The sequence below is a fragment of the Hoplias malabaricus genome, chromosome 16 (genome assembly GCF_029633855.1).
Source record: "Hoplias malabaricus isolate fHopMal1 chromosome 16, fHopMal1.hap1, whole genome shotgun sequence".
Classification (NCBI taxonomy): Eukaryota; Metazoa; Chordata; class Actinopteri; order Characiformes; family Erythrinidae; genus Hoplias; species Hoplias malabaricus.
Window position 1 is genome coordinate 18577705 of NC_089815.1, and position 15615 is coordinate 18593319.

A 15615-nucleotide genomic window follows, 5' to 3' on the forward strand; every position below is an offset into this window, starting at 1 on the left:
CTGACGGAGGGCGGACGCAAACACTAAAACACAACAAACTTTATTAACAAGAGATAGACAAATCAAGCAACTGGAAACACAACGAGACTGGGAACTGGAATCAAGGGAAAACGAGAATGACGGAACACGACGAAACAAAGGTGAACATTACAAAGAACAAAAGACATAGCAAACCATACGAAGAACAATGAACGACACCAGGAAGTGAGGGAAGGGGACTTAAATACACCAACAAATGAGAAACACCTGAAACGGACAACGAGAGTGATGAACAAGAAGGCGGAACAAAGGCGGGGCGTGAACGACAACAAAAAGCCATGTGCTGAGATCAGGAAAACAGACGAGAAGAGGGCGTGACAGAAGTGACAGTGGATAGAACTAATTTTATCCCATGTTTTAATGTATTAGGTAGCCCATAAATAACTGACTGTTCTTGTTGTTGTTATTTTCACACTTTTCACGTGAGAGTCCATATCCCCATATTAATATGCACATACACCTAATAAAAGATTTTTGTTCCATAATGTGCCCGCTTAATTATATTTATTTAACATTTATTTATTGTGTTTATTTTTAATATGTTTAATTTTTGCACTAGAGTTGGCTAATAAGCTAGTTTCTATCTGCTGTGCCTGGGCAGGTACAAATGTATCTACCCCAACCAATCCAAATGTGTATAAAAACAAACACATAAACAAACAAAGAACTTGTAGAAGGTGTTTAATTACATAAGCAAAGGTCTTACAGTAGAAGCTCATCCAAAAACATGTCCTTCGTACATTCATATTCTTACATTAATTGTGTGGCTGTTGTTCTGAAATTCAATAAAAAGAAAAGGAGAAACAGCCAGGAATATGCTTGAGAAATGCTTTTTTTGTAATTGTAAAATTAATTATAAATATATAATTTATATATTTATATATAAATTGTAAATGTAAATGAAATTATAAAATAAGGCAAGTGCTTCCTTTTAGGTTCTCTCTCAGACTAACCAATGATGGACCTGATCCAAGGAAGGAAGGCAGAGATTCTGATGTAAACATTGGGCTTTTCTTTATGGTCACATATACGCTCACCAAAGGAAACAATACCCTCTGCTCTACCTCCACAGACCAAAGGACTCCCAGAATCCCCCTGTTAAAAAACAGATGATTGTATTAGTGGAATGGGTAACTGTCTGAATGGAGAGAGTACTGTAGGTCATTGTTTAAAAGGCTACATGACAACTCACCTAAACCTACAAAACATATGTCTAAAGCCTTAGTCCACAAAGTGACAGATGTCATAAAGGTTGGTTTAAAATGTTATGGAAAAACAACTTCTTTTAGAATAGAGGTCTCCCCCCCCCCCCCCATGAATCACAAAACATTACAGTTTGAGATATATTTAAAGTGCAACATGTGACATAAACAAAAAGATGAAAATACACTGTGACAAAAACTGGATAGTGATGATAGTGATGTAGACAAAGAGACAAAGAGACGTGCGATAGAGTGTATCCCAATTCTGCTCTCAGCTCTCTGAATAGGCGAACACTTGCACCCCTTTTGCACACCCTTATATGTCATCAGCACACTTGAAAGAGGGCATTAGATCTGGACCTGGGACAGAGGTAAGACAGCTCTGTCATTGGTGGCTGTGACGGGGTAAATTCTGCATTCTATAACTCTGTGGACGTTTACTTTTCCTGAGGAAACTGTGTGGTTGACTTCAGGCCTAGATTTTTATTTTTGAGATCTGAATTTGAATTGAATTTTGAATCTGAATATTTCACCACCTCACAATTTCAAGTTTATCAAATGATGTATATATATATATATATATATATATATATATATATATACAATGTTTAAATGTATTTTTTTAAATGTAATTTACATGTATGTCCGTTTCAGTGATTTTTCTCCATAGTATTACATTATAATTTACAAAATAACATTTGTTCTTCTGTGAGTCTACAACTGACGCTAATGGTAATAATCATTAATGAAGGTTTATGTAGGTTTATTACAGTGTCTTGTACTTTTAAAAGTAATGGACAATAAATTGTTGTCTTTTTTCTTACATTACATGCTGCAGGAGATCTTGCACACACCTTCCCCTCGGTTACAGGATACGTAGAATTCCATAGCTTACTGCACATCATCCTGTTCATGATTACAGTGTGTATCTCCAAAAGACAATCACTTGGATGTCTATTGCTTCCTCTTTGCCCCCAGCCAGCTACACTGCAGACTGTGTTGACCGGGATGTCCTCAGGTTCTTTAGGGATTGAGATCCAGTTCACAGTGCTGCTCCTTGACAATGTTACGCCCAGCTGTGGGAAGATCATTGTTGGCTCTGTCATAAACAAGGCTGAAAAATGTGACTGATTAACAGTTGTCTGTTAATTACACTTGACCTAACAATAAATGTAAAATTATTCAGAACAGCTAAGAAAAATGAATGCATTCATTCATTGTATATAAGCGCTTATTCAGTTCAGAGATTGCAGTGGGTCCAGAGCCTACCCAGAATCACTGGGCACAAGGTGGGAACACACCCAGGAAGGGGGGACAGTCCTTCACAGGTTGAAACACACTCACACAATCACTCACACACTCACACCTATGGAGTCACCAATCTAACACGTGTTTTTGGAACGTGGGAGGAAACCGGAGCACCCAGGAAAAAAAAACATTTTTATTATTATTTTTTTTTTAATGACTGTATTTGGTAACAATAAACATCAGTGAGGTTAAGTGCCAGTGTTGAATAATTATCTTTATTCATAAATGCCATGGCCTAATGTTTAGAGAAGAGGGCTTAGGACTAAAGAGTCATTGGTTTGACTCCCACGACTGACAGGAACATTAGGGGCAGTGGGAGTGAAGGAACAGTAGTGTCCTCCTCCCTCATCTGAATCCCCCAAACTCTCACAGGGTGCTGGGGATGGCTGCCAGCCGCTCTGGGTATGTGTTCACAGCGCCTAGTGCACTATTGTGTGTGTGTGATCACTGCCACAGATGGGCTAAATGCGGAAGACACATTGTAATTGTAATTGCACATTTCAATGACCAGTACCCCCATAGAGCAGGTATGTTTTGGGAGGAGGATCATTCTTAGTGCTGCAGTGTGATGGTAAGCCCTCAGTGTCACTGCAGTCCACCAATCAAAAATATCCACCCGCCAGGGTCCTGTGGGCAGTGTCCTGTGATGAAGGAGAAATGAGGTGGCCACATCAGTGTTACTGCAGCACTGGGAATAATCTACCACCCAAATTGTACCTGCTCTCTGGTGGTCCTAACCATTAGGAAATAGGGTAAAATGGGGATAATAAATTTTGCAGAGAAACCCGTAGACTACAGTCTGTAATTGTAGAAATACAGTGTGCTCTTCCATGGCGAGTTCTTGGGAGAGATTTCATGCTCACCTCCAAGAGTTACATAGCGCAGTTTCTACTGAGCCAAGCCCAGGGTAGCAATGACAGTTGCACTATGCTCACTGTTTATGCTTTAGGGCATTAAACAAAGACAGACACTGAAAATGCTTTGATGGTTTTAAAAAAAATGAAAAAAAAATTACAATTTGTGAAAATATGTTATAACTATATGATCTCTGATGCTATTTTTTTTGTTAAAGTATATTTATTAAATTATAATTTTGTGTTTTATATATATATATATATCATCTTCTTTTCTGCTTATCCACTTCAGGGCTGCGGTGATATAGTATTTATATATATATAGTGTATATATTCCACAAAGTCGTCACCTCCACTAGGGAATAACTGGCCAGAAAAGTATTTGAAATGTTTCAGCATAGTTATTTACCTTCAAAAGCATGATATCATTGTTCAAAGTTTTTGCATTGAACTCGGGGTGGAGATGGTAATACTGTACTTCAATGCGGCGAGAACCTTCATTGTTGTTTGTCAAGTCATGGGCTCCCACCACTACCGTAAACCTCATTCTGGTGTTTAGAGTAAACAGAACAGATACTTATTAAATCTGAGCTTACAATAATTACAATATATTTCATATCATGCAACATATCAGCTATATCAGAAGCTGTAGTACAGAAGCTAAAGTCATGGCACAGCAGACAGGGTAAAGACATACTGGTTGACATTTTTATCACATTTATCACAACTATTTTATATTTCTGGCAAGGCTGCAGGCGCACTGGGTCCCTGATCCAGATAAAGCCGATACAGAATGCAAAAGAATAAAAGAACTGTGAATAAACATCTTACCTCTTATAGCAGTGTGCAGCTGTCATGACAAACTGATTGGACACAAGGAAGCCACCACAATGGTGTTTTTCATTAATCTGGACAGAAACCATATAGGGCCTGGAGTGGGGTATAACCTCTTTGCCATTCACTATGCCAACTTTAACACTGGCTGAAAAACAGAAAACAGAGGTTTTGTCATTAAACTTCCTGTCAGTGATGCACCAAAATGAAAATTCTTGGCTGAAATCGCAAGCAGAATTAAGGTCACAATTGGTTGAATACAGAAACTGAAATCTGATCAAATAAATGTTTAAAAAGCATTAAACAAACATAGAAATGTTACAGTGTGATATAGGTTACAGTATATGCCACCAAATGCAATGGTTGAGCACAAAGAACAGTCATTCAAGGATGTGAATTGCATCATTTTCCAAGCTACTGTTTAACTGCTTTTATACATTATTCATTCAACTAAAATGTTGCGGCAGTTATATTCTGAGCTGCATTTCAATTCCAATTGTCATTTGATTTGCCTTTGCCCACTTCCACTAACCACTCAGTTAAGCACTTAGGTCTTAATTGGATATAACGGACGGTCCAATAACAATGGACTGTCTACACTCTCATTTCAACAAAAAGATGATCACAAGATTTTAAAGCATGATCACCAGTGCGGAAGATATATATTTTTCTATGTTTATAACATATCCATAGTACATATCACTCAAAAAAATAAAGGGAACACTAAAATAACACATCCTAGAGCTCAATTAATGAAATATTCCATTAGAAAATCTTTATTCATTACATAGTGGAATGCGTTGAGAACCACATAACATAAAAACGATCAATGTAAATCAAAATTATTATACTTGGAGGTCTGGATTTGGAATCATACTCAATCAATCAAATTACAGGCTGATCCAACTTCAATGGAAATTCCTCAAGACAAGATAAAATGAGGCTCAGTGTGAGTGGCCTCCACGTGCCTGTATGACCTCCCTACAACGCCTGGGCATGCTCCTAATGAGGCGACGGATGTTCTCCTGAGGGATCTGCCATTCTTGGTGTTCTCTAGCAAATGTCAATCACCCTGCACAGTGTTGGGCTGTAAGCACAAGCCCCACTTGTGGACGTTGGGCCCTCATACCACCCTCATGTAGCCTGTTTCTGACAGTTGCTGGGTTGTTACCTTCCTACTGCCCCCTCCATGTCTCCTGGTGTACTGGCCTGTCTCCTGATATCTCCTCCATGCTCTGTACAACTGTACTGACAGACACAGCAAAAGTTCTTGCCACAGCTTGCATTGATGTGACACAGCCAGTTCTGCAACTATGTCTCTGCTGCTTTAAGATTCTGTATAAGAGGAAAGTGCAAGATTCTCAACTGTTAATTTCTGGTCAATATTTTCAATATTTCTCATTCTGAGAAAAAGTGTTTTATAAGATTGTTCAATCTGCATTTTATCAGCCTGGTCTCAACGGGAATTGGTAAATACTTGACTATGAGAGAGTTCCCAAGATTTATACAATGTGTATGAAATATAGCTAATACTTTCTGAGAGTTTAAGTGATTTTCTGATGCAAAACCTGCTTTAACCATAACAATAAACAAAAGCCTAAACTGAACCCTAAGCGCCAGATATTTAATATATTTATTCATTCATTCATTGTCTGAAACCGCTTATCCAGTTCAGGGTCACAGTGAACTAACCCCATGCAGACACCAGAAGCGGATTTGAACCCAGAACCTTTAGGTTCCTGGAGCTGTGTGACTGCAACACTACCTGCTGCGCCACCGTGCTGCCCATATATGTTTATATAATTCTAAATAGAATCATAATGAATCAGTGCAAAAATGTTGGAAATTTGTAGGATGCTTTTGAGTTTGGTTATGAATGCACACATTTTTGGAGATCTCAAATTTCTGTATATACTTTTTCCCCTCCCTTTTTCTTCACTTTATTTAGTGAAAAGGCAGATTGGCAGATGACTGGAACTGACTCAAGAATTAATAGAGGATATGCATCGACCCAAGCTGACTCTTTTCACTCCCTCTTGCAGCGATGAGGTTTGGGAGCCAATGACCCTGTAGCCAGTTCACCCATTGTCCCTTCTTTTTTATTTCAGTGACAGGAACTGACTGTGCATGTGGACACTGTGACTTTATTTAATGCTCATTGGTTATTTGGTCATTGCTTACAAAGCCAAAAGAGACAGTGCTATTTAAATGTGGTTTCCAGTCAAACAAAGCAACCAAATTATAATGGAGAATAGTATATACGTCCTCTGAGACAGAATTTTTCTAAATTCCATTGGGGCAACACTGCTGGCTTCAGCACAAATAAAGAAGAACACTTAATGCTCAAACTGACTGCAAGTCCCCTGAAAAGAACTGAAGCTACAAGTCGCAGAGTGGATACAATTGATTTTGGGGGAAACAATTTATTTTGTGTCATTTTATTTAAATATATCTTCTTTGCTTTTTATCCTTGATAAATAAATGTTACAAACACATATGTAATGATTAATTAAATTGGAGATAAAAAGTTCATTGTTGAACTTTATTGTATAAACAACAGCATACAAGGACCACCACACGAGACTTTGTAAAAGTACTCAGACCAAAAGGATATGACCATCACAGACTGACCCTTGTCAAAATCATTCAGATTCATACATTGCCCATTTGTACTGTTTCAACAACGTCACCAGAACTGACTGTTCACTTGCTGCAACAGGTGCCACTGTAACAAGAGAATGAACGACATTCACTGACTGCTCACCTGTCAGGGGTTTGAATCTTTTGATTGCTGTGTCTTTGAATATTCTTACAACAATCCCTTAAAATGAAATATGAGCCGTGTTAAATAGATTTAAGATGATTGTGTGTGTGTGGAGATTATGCCCAGAAATACATGCTCTCTGTCTTTTGTCACCACGTGGCCTGTGCTATTTTTCCAAGCAATGCAACCAGGCAGTAGCACGCACTGCTTTTTCACAGACTGGAGCTGGAGAGGTATGTTTTTCCTCCCGTGCTACATGCTTTAAGGTATCTTTTCATCACCTGGACACATTTGATATTACATTGATTTATGCTGGACCAGCCAATTAAGATTCAGCTCAAACTGTCCGGCTTGTCATTATCTTTTTCATTCAGGAATGAAGATAAGACCAAACCGAAGATAACCCTGACTCGGCCATCTTCTGTGATGTTCCTGTCGATGACAACATCATTAAATGATATTTCAACATTATAATCAATCAGAAACAGACTGTATTAATTTTAATATTAGTGAATTATATCAACATAAAGTAATGTGGTGAAGACTATGTGGACATTCAGGGTTAGTTGTCAGTAACAAAGCTCCAGACAAAACAAAAAGTGGGGTCCTTATCTATAAAACATCCAATTATAGCATTAGTGGATCATCTATCTCTATCAAGATTTTATCCCAAAATAATTTTTTTAAATATTGACATCATTTGAAAACACCAACCTTGATCCTGAAATGGATTACGTGGATAAGAACATGGTGAAGATGATGAAAACACCAGCTAGCTTTTAACTCTGTGTCAAAATTACATAACACACCTAGAAGTGCTGTAAAATGGCTTATAATTCATAATACCTTTATCCTCTTATCTTCTTATTTTTTCTTGGTCTAGGTAATGAGCTATTCCTCAAGCCCTTCTGTGGCTCCATCTTCTGGGAGAATGAGTGAATTACAAAGCTAACGCTCACTAGCGCCCTCTAGACACCCTCAGTGTAACAATGCAGATTTGGAAGTCTGGACAATCATTAAAAAATAATAAATAAATAAATAAATATGTTTGTTAATGCAGATGTAGTTTGTTATGAGAACAAAACAGAATGTGTTATTTTGAAAGTGAATGGAAAATTCCAAACATGGGGGAAGATAGGATGTTCATGAACAGTGTGTAGCACACAATACATCTGTGATTAGCTCATGGATGTAACACCTGATAAGTTAGCATGGCTGACATGCCCCTCTCAAACCTGGTCTAAGTTTTGACCCCAGTGATGCCCTCTACGGTCAGGACTCTCTGGGTGAATAGGATGACCACACTCTCCCCATCACGAGCACAATACTAGCCAGTGTGGACACATATTAGCTAGCATATCAGGCCTGGGAAGTCTGTATTATCCTAAAACATATATTGAGCTGTCCTGTGGTGCTGTATTAGCAGCAGTCTGAAAAGAATTAGTACTAGGCTAATGGGTGAAATTGGCAACTACTTTATTGATATAGCTGCATCCCAGTCTTGATGTCTCATGTACTTCTTTTTGGGCATTTGAGGCTGAGGCCAACAGCAATTTCTGAGGCCATGTCTGGAGCAATCTCTGAGGCTAGAGCTGAAACAATGTCTGGGACTGAAACTGGAGCAATAACTGAGGTTAATGCTGAAGCAATAAGGTTTAGTGTTCTGGTCTGAAAAACGTGCAGAACTGACATTTTACTTTACATGTTAGTTGTGATCTACACAATAGGAGAAATAACAAAACAAAACAAGAACATCATTTTGAAAATTACACTTCAGACATGATTTTATTGAAAGAAATCTATGAAGACACTTCAATTTCAGTGTAAATGCAAGCTAATACTTTCTCAGTACAGACTTTATCCAGGGCAAAAGTTCAGATATTTTGGTAAAAACATCTGGCTTTTTAGGATTGTCACATGTGTACGCATCACCAAAAGAAACAATACCCACTGCTGTATTGTTGCACACCAAAGGACCCCCAGAGTCCCCCTGTGAAAAACAAAGAAATGAACAGATTATCATCCGGCTAGATTTGACTCTCATTAATTCAAGATATGAGAAGGTGACCTATTCAATAAACCATATTTTTTCCTACCCAGCAAGTTCCTCCAGGATGAGCTGCACACACCATTCTTTGGCTTAGAGGCTGGTCCCAGAGATCCTTGCATTTCTTCTGATCTATGATACTGACCTGTGTCTCCAGTAGGCGACTACTTAAGCCTTTATAGGTTCCTTTTTGCCCCCAACCAGCTATGCTGCACCTGGAGTCGGCTTTGATGTCCTCTGGTTTTCGAGGGATGGAGATCCACTTCACATTTCGACTCTTTTTGACAGTTCCTTGTAACTATGAGATGATCAATATTTGTTGAATTATCATCAAGGTCAAACAGATGTTATATTGCATCAATGTGACTCTTATGATACAAAAGGCCAATTATTAGGCTATTTGATTAAGACAAAACCTTGACAACTCAATGCATGTATTTTTATAGTTGGAGTCAAGTTTTACTTTGTTTAGTTACTTCAACTAAAGTAGCTATTAAAGATGAAGTGGCTGTTTACCTCTAAAATCAGGATATCATAGTCAAATGAATTATCGTCAAGGTACTTCGGATGCACATGGTAACTCTTCACTTGCATTGTTATAGAGCGTTCTTTTCTGTCTTTCAGGTTATGAGCACCGAGGACAGCCGTGAATATCATTTTCCTGTTTAGATGAGCATACCAGATATTTAGATTTAATTGGTGTCACTGCAACACATTAAAAATTTACAGAAACACAACATACCCTGGAGTAACAAATTCTTCTAGCAAAAAATGCCTAGTTGGTATTAAACTACCACATTTTTACTACTTATTAAAGACTAGGATAAATAATGAATGATTAACAGATTTATTTGCTCATGACTATTTCGGTATAAAACCATATGCAACAAATAGCTGCTAACTTATTATCAAGCTGAAAATATTTAAATAGCTGCTTATTACTACATAATTAAGCAGTAACAAGGTTGAATTTACTGTGCTATTTATGATTTTATAATACACAATAGGCTACTGAGAGGATTAATGCAGAGCACAGAACAGTTTGAAACTGATTACAAAAAAGAAGTAAATACAAGTAAATAAAATAAGAATATAAGTAAATAAAATATTGTTTACATGTTACACATCTGTAGTAAATGTTTAGAAGCAAAATTTTATGTTAGATTTCTTGTTACTGCTTTATAAATTTGTGGAATATTTGGGTTATTACCTCAAAAACTAATAAGTAGTTATCAAGATACTAAGAATGTACATGCTATCAGTGCTATCAATGCAAAATAAAAATAGTTGTTGTTACTGTATCTCACATTAGGTGATAACAGCTTTTTCAGAGTAATGAGGGTAATTTTTGTAGTAAGTTGTTACTGTATAAAGTAGAACGCATTGATTTTACACAGTCCCCCAACCACATTACTAGGGTTAATTTCCCTGCTTGTTAGAATGGTACTGCTGATGTTAGAACCTTATCTGAGATGCAGTAAATCTCTCCTTAACTGTAACCGACCATTGGACTGTTGCTGCTTTGTCTCTGATCCATAAGGTGTTCATTGTTATTTTTTGTTGTAGATTGTTCATATTTTATGCACAATTAACAAAGCATTATTTATTTTGACTTCTGGATTCGAATAATGGCATTTTAATGGCACTTAATATTCATCAAAGTAAGCACTCTGGAGATGACTATATTCACCTTTATTACTACTTAATAACATAGTAATAAATTGTCTACAAATATTCTATGGCTATTAATATGCCTCTTGTATGTAAACATTTCCAATTATTATCATAATTAGTAAACATTAAACACTTAATTCAATCTTACTTGTTCCAGCAGTGTGCTGCTGTCATGACAAATCTTTTGGACACAAGGAAGCCCCCACATTTGTGCCCTCCACTTGTCTGGACAGACACCATATACGGCCTAGAGTGGGGTTTAGCTTCTGTGCCATTCACTATACCAACATCAACACTGTCTGAAAGAGAAAGATATGGAAGAGTTGTAATCGGAATGCAATATTCACCTCCATACATCCAGGCCATTTGAATCATTCTAACTCCTGTCTAACACTAGCTAGTGTCCTTGAATAGAAACTCGTGTCTCACTTTGTTCAGGCAGCACTTACCGGAGTGGATGAGGATTGGCAGCAGAGCAGCCAGCAGGAACACAGAGAGGAGAGCCATGATTCACTGCAAAGTGTTCTCTTTGAAGAAGAAAAAGGGTTTAAATAGCAATGTGGAAATCTTCAGTTCCCCAAAACCAGTCTTTCTTATGGTGTGCTCCTTGTGTTTAACACGGAAAGGAGAACCAACAGAAAGCTTACCAACTTCTGTGACCTTCACAAACTGGCACAAAAATAACTTTATATTACTTTAAAGTCACTTATATATATATATATATATATATATATATATATATATATGTGACACTATTAATGAGTTATGGGCCTGGTGTTGGCCCCTCCTTGAAAAATATAAAAGCAATGAATTTTCTGGGAATTTCAGTTGCTGCCTGGGCTGGTGCAGGCTAACTCAAATTAATACTGGTAAGGACTTACTCTTAAATAAAGTAATTGTGCATATTTCTCTGGCCAGTTCTGGTGTCAGAATTTAATTATTGTTAATCCTTCAGAGTGAGTTGCTCTAGATTTAACCATGACATGTAGCAAATGACTTGCTTAAGTGATTCTTAAAATTTCTTACCTGTCTGCAACAGCTGAAAGTGGTAAGAGCCTACACACACAAACACACACACACACACACACACACACACTTTCTCTCTAGTCATTACTCCTTACATCTCATTCCCTGTTGTGAAGAGATCACACGCTCACCAAGTCAATTACACTCTCACAGGTATGAATAATTTTCCACAGACATTACAACTAATAACATGTGTTTTTGGACCGTGGGAGGAAACCAGAGCACCTGGAGGAAACCCACGCGGACACAGGGACAACACACTCCTCACAGACAGTCACCCAGAGTGGGGCTCAGACCTAACAACACCAGGACCCTGGAAAATGTGTGACAGCGACACTACCTGCTGCATCACTGTGCCCCCCCATTATAACTGTAGATTTCAATATTGTGTTGATTTACTTTTGTTGAGTTATTTTAATTTAAACTTATTATTACTTATGCAGGGTGGCACGGTGGCGCAGCAGGTAGTGTCGCAGTCACACAGCTCCAGGGGCCTGGAGGTTGTGGGTTCGTTTCCCACTCCGAGTGACTGTCTGTGAGGAGTTGGTGTGTTCTCCCCGTGTCCGCGTGGGTTTCCTCCGGGTGCTCCGGTTTCCTCCCACAGTCCAAAAACACACGATGCAGGTGGATTGGCGACTCAAAAGTGTCCGTAGGTGTGAGTGTGTGAGTGAATGTGTGTGTGTGTCTGTGTTGCCCTGTGAAGGACTGGCACCCCCTCCAGGGTGTATTCCCGCCTTGCGCCCGATGATTCCAGGTAGGCTCTGGACCCCCCGCGACCCTAAATTGGATAAGCGGTTACAGATAATGAATGAATGAATATGCTACAGTGCTGCAATCCTAATGTGAATAAAGTCACTAAATAGGAAAGTCCATTTTTGGACATCATTTAGATATCAGAATATATCTTTGAAAAAAACCTGCCTGCTTCATATTTATGTTTTATTTGGGTGTTTAAAGCATTATTTGCTCTTTTGCTTCATTTAGTTTGCTAGCTATAAGAAATAACAGGAGACAGGAGAAATCATGCTTCAGAAAAAATGCTTTTATTGAAATAAAATCAGCCAAATGCTCTTGCTTTGCTCATGTGTTAAATGTGGGCTACACACGGTCAAGAACAGACCTGATCCAGGGCAGGAATGCAGATATATTGACAAAACCATTTGGACTCAAGGGTTCCTCACACTTTCCCACAATGAAAGAATCAATACCCACTGCAGTGTTTTTAAACAGTAAAGGTCCTCCGGAGTCTCCCTGTTAACAACACACAAGGGCATTAGTGTCCTAGTAGTGGTCAGAGGATATATCACTGCCATTTTTAACCATCTGGAGCTTGCACTTAGGTTTATAGTTAAGTTTAGGATTAGTGTTACATTTAGGGTTAGGTTTAGGGGTTTTCAATGTAGGTGTTAGCGATAGCATTAAACAAGCTTAGAATAAGCTTTAGTTTTAACCCTAACCTAACACAGCATTAGGGTTAGGTTGGGTTAAGTTTAGGGTTAGGGTTAAGTTACGGGTTAGTGATATATGGATTGTTATAAGGCTGATTTTTCATGTTGGGTTGCCAGAAATTCACATAATTCACAAATATCATTAGTACACATTTCACAATTGCCACCTATATTTCATTCACATTGTACTAATTGTGGAAATGGTTTTCAGTAAAATATGCTCAAAGTAGCTTTGAGACCATCGCTAGTTCAGAAGGTGTGGACAATAAGTACACAGATGATTATACTCTGATAATGTGCAATAAGTTGAGCTAATATTCTAAGATCAAACGCTGGAGCACCTGACTGACTTGGATTATGTGTGTTTTGACATCTGGGGAGTAAATCAAGATGTCATCTATATATGCTATTACAAATTTTCCTAACACATCTCTGAATATGTCATTAATAAATTCCTGGAACACTGATGGAGCATTTGCCAGCCCATAGCTCATCACCAAATACTCAGTGACCTTTGGTAGTACTAAAATCAGTTTTCCATTCGTCCCCTTCCTTAATTCGAACAAGGTTGTAGGCACTACGAAGGTCTAACTTAGAGAAAATTGTTGCACCTCTTAATTGCTCTAATGCGACCGGAATAAGGGGTAGGAGGTATACAATTTTTTTTAGTTATATCGTTCAGGGCACGATAGTCTATACAAGGCCTTAATCCACCATCTTTTTTCTTGACAAAGAAGAACCCTGATGCTATCGGAGACTTTGATGGTCGTATAAACCCTTGTGTTAAAGCTTCTTCAACATATTCTTCCATGACTCTCTCCTCTTCCAAATTCAAGGGATAAATACGTGATTTTGGTAAAGTAGCACCTTCTATGAGTTCTATGGCACAGTCATATGGTCTATGTGGAGGTAATTTTGTAGCTTTGGTTTTACTGAACACTTCTGAGTACTGGGAATATTCCACAGAAGTGGAATGGATAGAAATGTGATTAAGGGCTAAACAATTGGTTTGACAGAAGGTGGACCAGGACATGATTTCGCGCTGACTCCAAGAGATAACTAGGTTATGAGTTTCTAACCATGGTAATCCTAAAATAATCTGAAAATCCGCCTTGGGTAATACCAGAAACGAAAGCCACTCATGATGCAGGAAACTTGTTTGGAACCAAACAGGAACTGTCTCTTGCGAGATAAAATCTCCTCAAATGGGAAGGCCATCAAAAGCTCGGACTTGGATTTATTTGCACAACAGTTTCGTCTTGATTTTCAGCCGGGTGATGAGGGATTGTTGAATGAAGCTTCCCTACAGCTCCAAAATCAATTAATGCTGGATCCTTGGCAGTACACTTTGACAGGTATGAGAAAGGATTTTGAAATGAACTCTTTTGTGGGTACACTCACCAAGTTAGCATATGAAGTCCTCTCCGGATTTTGAGTCGGGACTCGCTGAGGATGTCATGTACAATCACGTCGAATATGATCAGATCCTCCACAGTATAAACATAATCCACCATGGAGACGATGAAGGCGTTCCTCTTGAGAAAGCCGCAAAGTGTCGCACTGCATAGGATCCGAAGGGAGACTAGGACAGGGAGCTTGACTGGAACTTTGTAATGGGCGGAAAGAAAAACCAGGAACGGATTGTCGCTTGACAATGTTTTGTCTCTGACATGGCGTCCAGGGCCGTTTCTGCAGGAGCTGGTCTAGGCGGATGGATAAAGAGATTAACTGATGCAGGGATAATCCGTCATCTCCACAAGCCAGTTCTGTAAGTATCTCTGGATTGAGACCATTCCGAAAAACATTAATTAATGCAGGTTCATTCCAACCACTTCTAGCCGCAATAGTCTGAAACTCTAACGCATAAGCAGCTTCTGTTCGAGCTCCTTGCTTAAGTGTGAGAAGAATCTCACCACAAGAAAGTCCCTCAGTAGCGTGGTCAAATACCTCACGGAATGTAGTGACAAATTCGGGGTATGTGTTATTGACAATATTGTCCCAAATAGTGGTGGCCCACTCAAGTGCCTTACCAGACAGACGGGAGACCAGAAAAGCGATTTTTGCCTGATCGTTACTGGGAGGTGAATTCTCAAAAAATATAGAACATTGTAATAAAAATCCGCTACATTTAGCCGGATCACCCTCAAAAATCTCCGGTTTACTGACAGGATAACGTGAAGTCGAATTAACAGACACTGTAGGAAGACTGGGGTTAGGGCTAGGAGAAGGAATACGGGCTATAAGGGCGTTCACACTTTCCAACACTTGTTTAAGTTGGAGCTGTTGACTCTGTTGTTGTTGAGCGAGAGAGTCGACAGATTGGGTCACACTAGCTAACATTTGCTGGTGTTGACCAAGCATATGGCCCTGACTAGTAATAGCCGTTCTGACGGCATCTGTGTCCGCTGTCTGCATGGTG

The 15615-nt window shown here is 38.7% G+C and overlaps 2 protein-coding genes across 2 annotated transcripts; both read right to left on the reverse strand.

Annotated features, from left to right (window-relative positions):
* Positions 1 to 859: 859 nt before the first annotated feature.
* LOC136671654 (complement factor D-like) lies at positions 860 to 4474 on the reverse strand. Its single transcript, XM_066647423.1, has 4 exons — positions 4235 to 4474; positions 3813 to 3951; positions 2096 to 2317; positions 860 to 1134 (listed from the first exon to the last, which is right to left on the reverse strand). The coding sequence occupies exons 1-4, from the start codon at positions 4324 to 4326 to the stop codon at positions 988 to 990; spliced, it is 600 nt and encodes a 199-aa protein (XP_066503520.1). The 5' UTR covers positions 4327 to 4474; the 3' UTR covers positions 860 to 987.
* A 4309-nt stretch (positions 4475 to 8783) lies between these two features.
* LOC136672196 (mast cell protease 1A-like) lies at positions 8784 to 11230 on the reverse strand. The gene is made up of 5 exons (XM_066648164.1): positions 11172 to 11230; positions 10871 to 11021; positions 9565 to 9709; positions 9098 to 9346; positions 8784 to 8991 (listed from the first exon to the last, which is right to left on the reverse strand). The coding sequence occupies exons 1-5, from the start codon at positions 11227 to 11229 to the stop codon at positions 8836 to 8838; spliced, it is 759 nt and encodes a 252-aa protein (XP_066504261.1). The 5' UTR covers position 11230; the 3' UTR covers positions 8784 to 8835.
* Between the last annotated feature and the right edge of the window lie 4385 nt (positions 11231 to 15615).